This window comes from Mizuhopecten yessoensis, unplaced genomic scaffold (genome assembly GCF_002113885.1).
Source record: "Mizuhopecten yessoensis strain PY_sf001 unplaced genomic scaffold, ASM211388v2 scaffold10831, whole genome shotgun sequence".
Lineage (NCBI taxonomy): Eukaryota > Metazoa > Mollusca > Bivalvia > Pectinida > Pectinidae > Mizuhopecten > Mizuhopecten yessoensis.
In genome coordinates, this window is record NW_018408743.1 from 1,047,634 (window position 1) to 1,063,879 (window position 16,246).

The 16,246-nt window shown below is 37.0% G+C and overlaps 1 protein-coding gene across 1 annotated transcript in view; it reads right to left on the bottom strand.

Moving 5' to 3' along the window:
- Window positions 1–222: 222 nt before the first annotated feature.
- LOC110462815 (mitochondrial import inner membrane translocase subunit TIM50-like) overlaps window positions 223–16,246 on the bottom strand; it is a 29,555-nt gene continuing 13,531 nt past the window's right edge. Inside the window, exons 9-10 of the mRNA XM_021517007.1 lie at window positions 7,524–7,627; window positions 223–2,941 (exon numbers count right to left, since the gene is read on the bottom strand). Coding sequence (XP_021372682.1) covers window positions 2,870–2,941; window positions 7,524–7,627 — 176 coding nt within the window. The 3' untranslated portion in view covers window positions 223–2,869. The remainder of the gene's footprint in view (window positions 2,942–7,523; window positions 7,628–16,246) is intronic.

The window sequence follows — 16,246 nt, forward strand, 5'->3', positions numbered from 1 at the left end:
CATTGAAATCAGTTCTGAGGTTCGGGAGGAGACCTCTGGCCAACATGCATCTGTCTACACACGGAGGGATGGATAGGCAGACAGACAACCTGATTCCAGTGTAATAACCCCCTACTTCACCACTGAGGAAAAGTATTGACTTGTCAACAATCTACAGCATTTACAAGATTACACGAACAAGTTGTTCTTCAGCACCAGTTACAATGAGAAACAAAGCCAATCTGAAGACTGTTTATACAAACTGTATTTCATATCACATCACAGATACATACAAAAAATTACATCCAATCATCATCTCATACTTTTCATGCAATTAACCCATAAAACATTCAGTATAGAACTTATAGCATTACATGTATATGCTAAGGAATTTAAGGATCCCCGTCCCACTGCACTGTAGCTTTTCATAATTAAGAGTAACTGCCCCTTAATTTCGTTTGGGATAAAACTGTAGCACAGTTTGGCCGGGACACTTCTGTTGACCAGGCAGCTCAGTTGGTTAGTGAGATACTATAATGACCTGAGGTTCAGGGTTCGAAACCTGGTCTAGTCACGCTGATTTCTTATCTTCTCAATCATAAACACTGGTATATTTCATCTCTGTCATTTTTTTAAATCAAAGTTCTGCAAGGTATGGTTTTTTCAGAATTTATTTATCAAAGCTACAGTCATGTCGGCAAAATCGGATTCCAATGCATTGTTATTATTTTTGGCAGTAGTACGGAGATCCTTAAAAAGATTGATACTTTGCCCTTGATAATCACCAAGACATAATCTTTCCTGATTTGTCATTGATGACAAATGACAACTGAAGTTTCTTGAAGGTCCAAATTTTTATTTTTACCAAGGATGTGATATAAAAAACTTACATCGAGAGTTTGGAATTCATTTACTATACCCTCAAGGCAGGGAATAATTATTTGTACTTAATTGAAAACTCAGGAGCCTGTTTTTTGTATATATACAGAAGCATAAAGCTGGCATATGACTGTCTCATATGCTACATGCATATGGATATCAATATGCCTTAAAACAAAGCTCTCAAATAAATCAAACATTGATAAGACTTGAAATAAAACACTTTATCAACAAGTGTACACTGTAAATAGGTTAGTTTTCGTAAATGCATTTTTTTGTGATTGTTCTTTCAATGTCATATTTGATTTGAAACGTCAAAAAAAGTAAACATATATTAGTTAATTTTCCTTTTACTTGTGCCTGGCAAATACTTGTGTGCTATTTAAATTGGTGATTCCTAGCAAATTTGTGCAAGTTAAATATCTTGCCAAATACAATTATCCTACAGTATTAATTTTTGTAATAAGCAATGCATTTTTCCGTAAAGCGTTAAGAAAATTTCATCTCTGAGTTTGTCATAACAGTGACTTACATTATATAACAATGTCTAAAGATGTTACTATTGTCACATGTGACTAATACTACAAAACAGTAACAACATTTCTATTGTCACATGTGACTTACATTACACTATAAAATGGTGTATGATGACAGTTTCGTTGTCACATGTGACTTACATTACACTATAAAATGGTGTCTGATGACAGTTTCATTGTCACATGTGTCTTACATTACACTATAAAATGGTGTATGATGAGTTTTGTTGTCACATGTGACTTACATTACACTTTAGAGCGTCCATTTTCATATTTTAAAAAGAAAACATTTTGATATAAATGTCACTACACGTACTGAACCCCGGTTATAAGTGACAGTAACAACTACCATTCGGACGACTACAACCTGTCAAACACCAATATACGACCCACACACTATATACATGCCTCGCGGCTAATTCTACAGTATTTATATCAAAATCAAGTAATAAGTCTTTATAATTGACACCTTGTGCGCGCGTGCAGACGTCAACAACCGCCTACTGGTCAAGGTCGTTCTCAGAACAATGAGGTTATGTCCTTAGCGACACAAAAAATCCCCAAAAGTCTCCTTGAACAATGCATAATTAGTTTGCTTGCTATATTTGACCACTGAACATAACACAGTCCTGGTCAACAAACCTTGACCACAGAGTCATTATTTTGTCAAACTTTGTCCATTGGTTTTTCTGTCTTGACTAATAAAATTCCTCTAGAAAAATGAGCTGGATAAATTGGATTCAGATAGAATATATTCCATACTAGACCATCATACCCAAACAATAGGTTCACAGAATAGGTAATCTGGATTTTGATGTTTGCTTTAAACATCTTCGACCCTTGTGACCTTGAAAGTGGATCAAGGTTATTCAATTGAACAAACTTGATAGACCTTCCCTCTCACAAGTCAAAAGACAAAATATGACTTGAAGATTTAAAAAAAAAAAATTGAAAGAAAACTTTTACACAATAAACTCATATTCCCTGAAAAAAACAGGACAAGGTCAGATTATATTCATTTGGACACAGTTGATATCACATCCTCCCAGCAAGCCCTATATATGTCCGGGCTCTAGGTCTCCCTATCATGTATCTTTTGAAGTGGTCATTGCATGCCTCAACACATTTTGCATCAATGACCTTGAAAGTAGGTCAAGGTGAATTGTTTGAACAAATCTGATAACCCTCTAGCAAAGGAAGCTTCACCCTAGATACAATGACTCCAGGCCTTAAGGTTCTGTAGAAGAGGTCATTCTAAGTTTCTTTTTACCACATTTCATTTCTGTGACCTTGAAAGTGGGTTTAGGACTCGAGACCGTATGGTTCTGCAGGAGAAGATGTTAAATGAAAGGTTGACGACAGAGAGACAGAGGGCTGATGCTGCACCATCGCCTATAAACTCACATGCACTTTGTGCCAGGTCAGCTAATAATGAATTTGTCCATCAGGGGTTATCTCACTGATTATGGTTGTCATCACTTCCGCCAGAACCAGGACTTTTTGGGGTCCTGACTCGTAGCCATAGCTAATCGTCGCTGCTTTTCTCCCTGTAATAGACATGAAATTGTTTTCTCTTATCGCTTTACCATAGCATTTTACATGATTGTTTTTCATAACGATTACAACTTTACTGCTACTCTCATATTCCACTGCTAAGCGAATGTCACCCAACTCTCCAACTCAGTTATTCTGAACATGTGTACTGGGTATATCTCATATTTTCTGTTCATTTTTTTATGTTGAGATAAGGAAGCTTGAATGTCGTCATAAATAAAACATGGGGAAGATTATTTAAAATCATTGACAACCAGGTGGAGGCTGCACCATTACTCTAATCCCAGGATTAAAAAGACAGGTTTCTAATATCAAGGAATACCACATCTACCTACCAAACTGAACAATAAGGAAGATAAAAACCATCTAACATCATTCTCCTATCACTTTATTCAGTTTAATTTTTAATCATATAACTATTAGAAATCAGATTACCCCTTTACCTGTTATAGTGAACTTAAACACATCATGATTAAAAACTGGATGATTGTCAATTACAAAATACAAAATAGTAAAACAAACAAAAAACTGTCAAAAGTTATTTATAAACCAAACTAATTAAGCCAACGACAATAGCTAAAACTTAGATTTAAAGTTTGATTTTTTTTTACAACCATTAAACATTTGTTCACATTTACACAAAACAACCTTTAAGCGTAAATTTTTCGTCATATCTGTGATATGTGAAAACTACGAGAGCAACATTCTGCAAGGTCACAGATACCATTAAAGGTCAGCGGGGGTCAACGAGGGTCAGCGAGGGTCATAAGGGTCAATTTATCCGAAACAGGTGTGCAAATGACAAGTCAACAATTCCGTGCCAGCGTTGCAAATGTATTGTTGACTTAGCCAAGTCAGAGAAGCAGACAGCATCACGCCGGACCATAGTTACATCGACACTGCGCATTGCGGTTATGGACATTGTAAGCCTGGGAATTAACCGTCAGTGCTTTCAATTCTTCGACCACGTAAATATTGAATAAACTATTGTCTGACCTTGCCTTTAATAGGTTTACAGCATGCCAAGGTCAATTGATCGATGTTCAATTGCAATAAACTAGAAGTATCTTTAGATTACTTCAACCTACTTTTCCCCTTGCAATTCCAAGTCAGACTTTGTTTAAATTGGTAATTCAATTGACATTTTTTGTATGACTACAACTTTAAATCAATAATTCAATCAATCGACATTTTTTTAGACAAACAATTTCATTATTGCATGGTAAATATTTGTTTAAAAACAGAACCGTTCTTGACACAATTTTAATAAAAGATCACCTATTATGAATATCTTTTTTTTTTATTCAAGATTTTATAATAACAACTTTCCTACCTAGCAAACTGTTATGAAAGACTGCTACTTTTCTTGAGAAAGCACATTCTATTCACAGAAGAAATGGTCTCCCTGCTTGGGATATAAAGTACCCAGGTATAACCGGCTTTAATGATTAAATATCTGACAACAAACTCGGGTAAGTTACCCACATAAGCTAAAATCTCACCCTAATTCCTGTGACAAATAAACATAATTTAATTTCAATAAATGTCATGTGCCTGTAGAAAACTCTGAGCCACTGTCACATATATGCTTGACCCAACATTAAAGAGGCTGAAGTGTGAAACAGCAAGAATGACTGTGATAATTTTGAATAGAAATACAAATGTCCCTGTAATTACCGACTGATGGCTGATCACAATTTTTTTTGTTTAGGTTGTTTGTGTTCTATATGCCCTGTTAACAGCTACAGCTATGGTCATTTAAGGACGTGCCATGTTTTGGTGGTGGAGGAAAGCCGGAGTTCCCAGAGAAAAACCAAAGACCTACGACCAGTACCTGGCGACTGCCCCACGTAAGTCTCGAACCCGCAACCCAGTGGTGGAGGGATAGTGGTAGCAAAATGTCAGACGCCTTAACCACTTGGCCACCACGGCTGATCATAAACAAGGCTCAACTATATCAGGGGTCTATAGCTCCACTAGCCTGGTGACCAGGGCTAGAATGTTTTATAACCGGGCTAGTGAAAACTTTCAATATTTGCCATGAAAATAGAGCTCAGAGAATTATCTGTCTGCCTGCTTTCTAGTACAAATGTACTCTATGAATCTATTTCTACCATTATAAGGGAGGTAACTCTTATAATTACTATCAATTTAATTTTAGTTAATATAATATCCAATCCCACAGTGATATGAGACAATTATTGACCCCACAGTGATTTCACATTCACAGAGATTTGTTGACCTGAAGCAAGTAATATCACTCAAGGGCTTGCCCAAGGTTAGACAGCAAGTCAAGGTCATACAAATCTCATGTTGTACACCAATATGGGGTCAGTAACTGTTTTATTGTACTGAATAAATGCATATTTGATTTTATTTATGAACACAGCCTAACTAATGTTGCCGTAGAATATGCCTGTGTTTCTGCAAAAATATGATAATTTCTGGATATAGATTTTAGGAACATTTAAAGAAGAGCAACCTTCACCAAATTCAGAAATCTCGAGAGTACAATATAAAAGGGTTCGACAATATAGACACTTTTTATAAGCCACCAGTCAACAGGGCTACAGATATTACAATCAACTTTTCCTCCGGTTTCCCAGTAATTCCAACCTTTATGTAAAGCGGTAAAATTCGTGGAGCAAGGAAGGTTTGGGTTGACTGTAATTTCCTCTAGCTGGGGGGGGGGGGGGGGGGGGGGGTCTAAGGAGTTATTTCTCTTAACATCTCCTGTATATATATCTCCATTTATACATCACCATTCTGCTTGACTACTAGAGATTTGTTTTTGTGAACAAAAACATATTTCTCTCCTTTTCAGCCTATATGTATTTTTTGGTTGTACTTCTTTGATCTCTGATCAAAAGGTGAAGGTCATGGCGACCATTATAAAGTGCAATACACACCTTCTTTTGGTGATGCAGGTACTCTTTAAGGTTTCATCAAAATCTCCTGAATGGTTTAAAATTTACAGCCCAGAAATAATTTCATTGAAAAGTTTGCACTTATTTGACCTTTGACCTTATAAGTTAAAGTCACTGTGAAATTGAATGGATTTCTCATAATCCTTGGAGACATGTAGATACATGGTACATGTCATAAAATCTTTAATTGTTTCAAATTGTGGTACACACAAGATTTAGCTGGAATATGTGTGCTTATTTGAACTTTGACCTTGAAGTCTAGGTCACATCTACCAAATTAAGGAGCATTGCACACCTTCAGTTGGTAATGCAAGTTTCAAGTTTTCAAGTTTTATTTTTACACTCACGCCACACATATATGTGCGTAACAAGAGGTCACATATTACATAGTATACATTGATGGACATAGTACACACATAATATGACACATGATACAATTTATACAATAACAACCCATTTCAATAATTCTTTTAGCTAACTTATTTTAGATATTAAGTAGCTTCATAACTCTGTATAAATTTACTTATTTTTGTTAAAGGACCGTGTTACAAATTGAGAACATTCCTTTCATTTTGATATAAGTTGGGTCGACATAATAATAATTTGGTATATAAAGTTGTCTAAGAGCTACAACAGATACATTAGTACATTGGTATAAATAGTGGTATTCGTCCCCAACACAGTTATTACATAGGGGACCTAACCTTTCCTCGCGTGGGACTTTATTCCATCTTCCTGTTTCTATAGGAAATATTATATTTGATGTTCTAAATTTACATATAACTTTACGTTCATTACGATTTAGCTTTAAAAGATATGGTTCAATATTAAAATGCAGGTACACCTCAAATTAAATTTCATCACAGTATCTCTCAGTTTTAAAGTTCTGGCCTGAACAAGACAGGGATTTTCCTACCATTTTTTTTTTTCCGGGTCCAGGGTCCAATGAATTGGGAATTTTTATGCGGTAAAATTTGAAATTGGGGAAAAATTAGGAGAAATAAAATTACATACATTTCCAGTTTCTGTTAATAAATTTTACTTCTTATCATAAGAAACTGCATTCTTTGATATTGGAATTTGTTATTAATTTTTCAATGTATAAGCGTCTAGCATACAGCTAAATTCACAGACAACAACAGGACAATTTCTTACAAGGTGATATTTTATTTATTTGGGATACATACTTTTTTGGTTTGTTTTGTTTTTGGAACTTACCAGATCATGCAAAAAAAAGAAGTTTGAGGAGGGAGAGAGACAGACAGGCAGAAAATAGACACAAGGACAGATAATTTCTGTACTGAGCACACACATCTCTTGATGTAGCATGTAAATTATCTTACATTGAGGTCTGAAGATGTACACCGACAAATGTACCAGGTATCAAGACAATGTGTTGTAAACATACTTATTTTAGCATACCAACATTTTAGCACATCATCAAATTTTAACAGATTAGATTACTTGGCAGACCCCCGAGACATGCAATAGAGAACAATATACATCAACTTCAACGGGAACATAAATAATAATCAAGTGCAATTTTAAAAGCACGAAAAGTGCTAAAATAAGACAACCACTGAAATATGTAGGTTAACAGTTTAAATAACGGAAGTAGATGATAAGGGTAAGGAAAGAGTAGACATACCTCTAGTTTCTTCTGGTTTTCCTTGAACGCTTCCATGGGATCATCAAATTTACTGTAGTACTCCATGACAGTCCTCACATCCTCCACGCCACTTGACCCCACCACTGCAAACAACAGAAACCATCAGTGAACCAACAATCTAAACAACAACAACAACACATGGCATGGTCAGATACTCCAGCACTGTAAACAACAATAACAACAACACATGGCATGGTCAGATACTTCCGTCACTGAAAACACCAACAGAAACCATCAGTGAACCAACAATCTAAACAACAACAACAACAACACATGCCATGATCAGATACTCAGGCACTGTAAACAACAACAACAACACATGGCATGGTCAGATACTCCACCACTGTAAACAACAACAGAAACCATCAGTGAACCAACAATCTAAACAACAACAACAACACATGGCATGGTCAGAAACTTCGTCACTGTAAACAACAGAAAACATCAGTGAACCAACAATCTAAACAACACCACATGACATTGTCAGATACTCTGTCACTGTAAACAACAACAGAAACCATCAGTGAACCAAGAATCTAAACAACACCACATGGCATTGTCAGATGCTCTGTCACTGTAAACAATAACAGAAACCATCAGTGAACCAAGAATCTAAACAACACCACATGGCATTGTCAGATACTCTGTCACTGTAAACAATAACAGAAAACATCAGTGAACCAACAATCTAAACAACAACACATGGCATGGTCAGATACTCCGTCACTGTAAACAACAGAAAACATCAGTGAACCAACAATCTAAACAACAACACATTGCATGGTCAGATACTCCGTCACTGTAAACAACAACAGAAACCATCAGTGAACCAACAATCTAAACAACACCACATGACATTGTCAGATACTCTGTCACTGTAAACAATAACAGAAAACATCAGTGAACCAACAATCTAAACAACAACACATGGCATGGTCAGATACTCCACCACTAAAAACAACAACAGAAAACATCAGTGAACCAACAATCTAACCAACAACAACACATGGCATGGTCATATACTCCACCACTGAAAACAACAACAGAAACCATCAGTGAACCGACAATAAAAACAACAACAAACAACAACACATGGCATGGTCAGATACTGTCACTGTAAACAACAACAGAAACCATCAGTGAACCAACAATCTAAACAACAACAACAACAACACATGGCATGGTCAGATACTCTGTCACTGTAAACAACAACAGAAACCATCAGTGAACCAACAATCTTAACAACAACAACACATGGCATGGTCAGATACTCCACCACTGTAAACAACAACAGAAACCATCAGTGAACCATCAATCTAAACAACAACGACAACACATGGCATGGTCAGATACTCTGTCACTGAAAACAACAACAGAAACCGTCAGTGAACCAACAATCTAAACGACAACAACACATGGCATGGTCAGATACTCCAACACTAAAAACAACAATAGAAACCATCAGTGAACCAACAATCTAAACATCAACAACAACACATGGCATGGTCAGATACTCCTCCACTGTAAACAACAACAGAAACCATCAGTGAATCAACAATCTAAACAACAACAACACATGGCATGGTCACAATGTTCCCATTGCATTTTAGATTTTGGGGTATATTTCATACATTTTCAAGATTCTGTACCCATAGGAACTTTAGCTACAATAAGACAATTCTTGAAAACTAGGGGTACAACCAACAGTTTTGAGGTGAAAACCCCTCATTTGGGGCTTTCTGGGAACACTGAATCAGTAACTTTAAAGCCATAACCTGAACCATTTGCGACCCAAAAATGTAATCTAAAAAGGGTGTCTTTTTTGGCTCTGCAGGTATCAATCCAAAAGCATAACAGCTCCGTTTCAGGACAATACATGTATGATGAGAGTATTATACAAATCAATGTTTGAGGTAACCATTGGCCTACAGGTGGACGTTGATAAAAGGATGAAAATGTCTCAGCAAATCAGATGACATGTAAGGGTGGTGAGCTTAGACTTTGAATTGTCATAAATATACTTGGTCAGGACCACGAGAGGAAAATCTGTAAAAATCTGGAAGGAAATTGAGAAGACGATAAGTTTTACCTCCCCTCTCCATTCCCTTTCCAGCCCTGCTCCTCTATCCTCAGGGATGTGACAGTGACCCTTCACTTATACAACAATGGGTCCCCTTGGCCCAATGATGTTTCAGGCCGAATTTCATTCAAATCCCTTCACCTACGTATACATATTATGTATACTAATCTAAAAGACTTTAATAATCTTGATTTCTATTTCCCTTATTAAGTCCCACTCCTCTGCCCCAGGGTAGCCAAACCCAACATCTTTACAACAATGGGTTACTTTGGTCTGGTGATGCTACAGACCAAATTTGGTGAATATCTGCTCCGACTTTCAGGAGGAGCTGAAAAAGCTGACCGATGGATGACGGTCACAGAGTCATGGCAACATTAAAGCTAACATGACCGTTTGGCCATGGTCAGGTGAGCTAGCAACCTAGGACAATTAAAACCAGTAACCCTAGCTTGCAAACAGATACAGAAGAGAGAATATCTGACAATCGTAACAGTTGCAATGAGAGCCATAGATTCAGTCGCCAGGTACTGGCCGTTGGTCGGTGGTTTTTGTACAGGTACTATATACCTTTCCACCACCACCACCCTAAATGACCACAACTGTTAAAAGGACATCAAACACAAATAAACCAAACCAGGGATTACTTATGGACGTTCATGAAAAAATTGTCACAACTTCATTTTACCAAGGGAAAGTAATGTGGAACAATCCATTAGCAGGTCCCACATCGGTAAAAGGATGGGTTGGGGTTTTTTGTAAAATATTTTTAAGCGAAAAAATTCCTACTCTAGCTGTGCAACAATACTGCTGTGCAACAATACTGCTAAGTTCTGTTTACTAGGTTTGGTGTTCCTAATCAATATGCTGTAGATAATCTCTCACTTGGTATTGGTTGAAAAGTTAAAATGTAGACTCATGTTAGTGCTAGGAATCGCTGCAAATTTAATTATCGTAAACTAAAAAGGGAAATAAATAGGCAGGCATTCACCAGAATAAAAATGCAGTAAAAAGTCTTTAAAATATAAATAGGCAGGCATTCCACCAAAATGAAAATGCAGTGAAAAGTTTTTAAAATACCTATCTTTATGCAGAAATTTCATTTAATGCAATATATATAGTAAAAATTATCAGTATAATTGTTAAATCAATTTTCTGGTCTGCTTCATATCTCAATACTCCATAACTCTTTAATGTTTGCATGTCATAGTCAAACCAGGATAGATCATAGGAAATCATGATCGATTTTTCAGCGTTGGAGGAAAAATGACTAGACATTGATTTTAAATTAATTAAGGATCCTTGTTCCATTTCCAAAAACTGAGAGAAGGCTAAACATTTTTATCATAATTATTTCTGTAAGAAACCCACGCCTTGCAGAAGTTTTATGTAAAAAAGGATCAAATTAAAAAAAAAAAAAAATGAAGAAAAAAACAAACATTGTTCAGACATTTAATGCAACAGGAGATTATAGATGGGACTGGGAATGATCCTTGGACTTCGGATCACATTAGGGTCATTCAACTGAGCTGCCTCATTAGTGTTAGTTAGCAGGCTCAGTCCTACTACAGTTACAAAAGGATATTAAAGGGAGGCTATACAGTTCAACATAAAACTAGAGGAATTCTCTAGTGTCTGCCTGCAATTGGACAGGGATCCTTAATCATTATGTTCTCCTTAGTGAAAAAAGGTCAAAGTGTATGCAGGTCAAAGTGTATGCAGTGACCTTTTTTTAGTGTGTGTCACTGCCATCCCCAGATGTGTCACTGTAGCCATGCTTGGTACTCCTTGAAGTTATAACATAGAAGTTTTTCAGACAATCTTTTTCACCGATAGAAGTCAAAGTTGAAATATAAGTCACAGTGACCTATATTTATTAGGTGAAACTGCCATTAGGGCTGCATATTGGGAAACAATACTGTATTGCGATATATTGCAATATATAACTGAATATTGTGATTTGTATATTGCAATATATTGCTAAGGGTTAAAAAGCCTCTTAGAATGTTTATTTTTATTTTTGTAACTATTAATTTAATAAAAAGATATATATCACATTGATGTGTTTTTAGCAAGTGTTGGTCAAGTTTTTATTATTTCGACACCATGTTCCCTCTTAGTACCAGAAATGAGAAAACAAAACTCTATACTGCTGACTTTTTCACCTGCAGTATATTGGGTTTTTGCATACCAGTATATTGTTTTGACTCTGCGATACCACAATATTCTGGTATACCGTTACTATTGCACAACTCTATCTGCTATCCCAAGATATACCTGTGTACAAGGTTTGGTATTCTTAAGTTTTATTTTCTACTTGGAATAGTGCTGGAAACAAACCCAGGACAAAGTGTTACAGAACGGACAGAAAAAAAGAGAAGCTGGACCAGGTGATATCCTTAAGCCCCATAAACACCAGTGGACATTAACAGGAGTTGTGTCCCTTGTCCTACATTTTGTGCATCCTTTGTCCGGAAGCCAAATTGGCTTTTTTATTTTATTTTGAAAACTGTTTACTCTTGATAAATCTTAAACAGCCAACTAAGGAAAATGGTTCCTTGCTTCATTTATATATGTTCACTCCAAATAAGTCCTGTGTCAGCCCGTTGTACCGCTAATATAACAATGGTATATTGGCGGTAAGTGATTATCGTAGCTAAGAGGGGGTCACTATACATTACATTCTCCGTATGTAAAATTGATGACTTGACAACTCCCAGCATCCCCCACTAGGGTGGCATCACACCGACTATGATCACAATGTCAATATCTGAATTATTAACATTATCTACTTTCTCCCTACACCTTGGGTAGCCGTTAGTGATAACAGACATTGATTCTAGCGTTTTCTGTAGGGCAAGGGACACACCGTGTAAATCAACTCCGACACAGTATTATCAGATTCCTTGTTGCTATGGATACCTGGACACACCCTTATCCTCTGGCCATAGTATAATTGCCTTTATCTTCAACCAATGGCATCTGTTTTTATCAGTCAATACTTGAGTGCATATCTGGGGGAACATTATGTAATAGTGCATCAAGTTGCAATTAATTGTATTGTGCACCATTGCCCATCTATCGACTACATAATGCATGCACTCGAGGTGATTAATCCAGTCCCTAACGACCAAGGTGAGGCTTTGTTTACTGTTAACCCGCAGATGCTCTTTGTTGTGTTCACACCTGCTTGACAACCAAGGACTGGACGCCCAAAATACAGAAAGCTTGACAACCAAGGACTGGACGCTCAAAATACAGAAAGCTTGACAACCAAGGACTGGACGCCCAAAATACAGAAAGCTTGACAACCAAGGACTGAGGCCCAAAATACTGAAAGCTTGACAACCAAGGACTGGACACTCAAAATACTGAAAGCTTGACAACCAAGGACTGGACGCTCAAAGTACTGAAAGCTTGACAACCAAGGACTGGACACTCAAAATACAGAAAGCTTGACAACCAAGGACTTGACGCTCAAAATACTGAAAGCTTGACAACCAAGGACTGGACGCTCAAAATACAGAAAGCTTGACAACCAAGGACTGAACGCTCAAAATACAGAAAGCTTGACAACCAAGGACTGGATGCTCAAAATACTGAAAGCTTGACAACCAAGGACTTGACGCTCAAAATACAGAAAGCTTGACAACCAAGGACTGGACGCTCAACATACTGAAAGCTTGACAAACAAGGACTGAACGCTCAAAATACTGAAAGCTTGACAACCAAGGACTGAAAACTGAAAATACTGAAAGCTTGACAACCAAGGACTGGACGCTCAAAATACTGAAAGCTTGACAACCAAGGACTTGACGCTCAAAATACGGAAAGCTTGACAACCAAGGACTGGACGCTCAAAATACTGAAAGCTTGACAACCAAGGACTGGACGCTCAAAATACTGAAAGCTTGACAACCCAGGATTGGACGCTCAAAATACGAAAAGCTTGACAACCAAGGACTGGACGCTCAAAATACAGCAAGCTTGACAACCAAGGACTGAATGCTCAAAATACTGAAAGCTTGACAACCAAGGACTGAAAACTGAAAATACTGAAAGCTTGACAACCAAGGACTGGACACTCAAAATACAGAAAGCTTGACAATCAAGGACTGAAAACTGAAAATACTGAAAGCTTGACAACCAAGGACTGGACGCTCAAAATACAGAAAGCTTGACAATCAAGGACTGGACGTTCAAAATACAGAAAGCTTGACAACCAAGGACTGGACGCTCAAAATACTGTGAGCATGACAACCAAGAACTTGACCTTCAACATACTGCAAGCTTGTATTGACAACCAAGGACTGGAAGCTTAAAACACCACAAAGCTTGACATCTGGGGACAGGATGCTGAAAATGCTTGAAGCATAACAACCAGGGACTAAATGATCAAAACACTGAGTCTGACAACCAATAATTCATATTCAAAACAATGTTAACTTATCAATTAGGAATCAGACACTCCAAACACTGTCGGAATGACTCAAGGCCTCATTGACTTGTGTTTTTACAAATTTAACCTGTGGTCTTTAACAAACTCAATAATCTTTTATTCCTGCAAGTTAAAGGTTAAATATCATGTTAACTTAAAGCCTCAATGTTCTGGAGGAGTCAGTTTGATAAATAAGACATTCGTCAGCTTGAAGGCATGCAAAAGATAATCCATGTGAACAAAACCTTAAACGATTTCACCAAAATAAGCTACAGGCGAAATACACATGTTCTTGTACTGGGAATCAGGCTTCATTTCAAGACTTGAATGCATTGACCTCTGTGACCTTGAATATACATCCAGGTTACTCCAGGTTCATCACTACTTGTTCTATGATTTGAACATAGACAATCTCTTTGACAATGAATGTGGTCAATGGTAATTTCTTTAACCAAATTTAATCGCTTTTTAACCGGGCAGGCTACAGCCAAAATGTCACTTCATTAATTTACGTTTTAAGGTCCAATAAACAAAATTGTCATTAAACAAACTCACTTTTTGAATATGTTAAAACAATTGACCCCGCTGAAGAAGATATGAACCATGACATCCAAATTCCTGCAGGCTACATGTACAGGGTCGAAATATCATTATTCTTAGCCTTATGGTTTATTTGAGGCAATCTTTTACACCTTACCTATGTTTGACCTTTAAAGTAGGTCAATGATAAATAAAGTATTATTTTTCATCAAAACTGATAACCAGTTATCACATTAAGCTACAAGCTAAATATCATAACCATAAGGTTCCTGGTTATTCAGAAGAAGTTGTTGACATGTTTTAACAAATTCTGTTCTGTAGAAGCTGCTGAAGTTTTTAACAATTGACCCCTATCACCTTGAAAGAAAGACAAGGTCATGCATGTGATTAATCTGATAGCTCTTCACTCAGCAAACTAAAGGCTTATTATCTTGGTAGTAGGCCTTCTGCATGGTTCTTAAATAGGCTTATTATCATTGTAGTAGGTCTTCTGCAAGGTTCTTCAAAAGATGTTATTGAAACCAAAAAATTATATAGAATGGATAGGCGGATGACAGACACTACTGGTCATCAGATTAGCTCAAAGGCACTTTACACCAGGTGAGCTGAGAGGTAAATCTGCCTGTTGCTAGGATAGTGGAAATCTGTCTTGGGACTCTTGAAAATTCCACGGGAGCTTGTCTTTTGACACATATAACATATTTTGGGGTTCATTGTATATAGTAGAATTGTAAGGTGTATAAAGTGCTTTATGTCACGGTGCCATACCAACAGCAATGCTAGTCTGGGCAATTACACTGATGACAGAGAAGTACAGACAGAAGTAATGTGACAGAGTGGTGGAAAGGTGGTAATTGTGTTAACACTGAAGTATCACGTTAGGTCCTCTGATATTGGAGTGAACTTTATTGTAGTATTCTGTAATGACTTAGTACTAAGTACACTAATTGTCATCAGGTAGTGTGACTGCTGATGAAGACACATTTCCATGTCCTCCAGACACACCACTGACCTCTAAACATACTAGTGACCTCCAGACACACCACTGACCTCTAAACATACTAGTGACCTCAAGACACACCACTGACCTCTAAACGTACTAGTGACCTCCAGACACACCACTGACCTCTAAACATACTAGTGACCTCCAGACACACCACTGACCTCTAAATATACTAGTGACCTCCAGAAACCCCAATAACCTCTAAACATACTAGTGACCTCCAGACACACCACTGACCTCTAAATATACTATTGACCTCCAGAAACCCCAATGACCTCTAAACATACTAGTGACCTCCAGAAACACCACTGACCTCTAAGGTAGCAGTGTACAGTAGAAATGGCCCGACTGATAAACAAGGCACATGTCGAGGAAATGTAAACACAGCGGATTTACCCTACACAACACATGTATACATGTATATATATTTGTAAACTGCATTACATTTACAATACATATAAAGTACTGAGAAGTGTATAAACCTCTTTTTTCTATGTAGCTTTGCATGTGTACGCACCCTTTCGTATTATGGCCAAAATTCTATTCTCGAACCAAAGAAATCTTCTTTCTTTTTTACAAATGTGAAGCTCACATAGCCCACTTCATCATGCTTATACCAATTTTAGTACAGTTTTATTTTTATA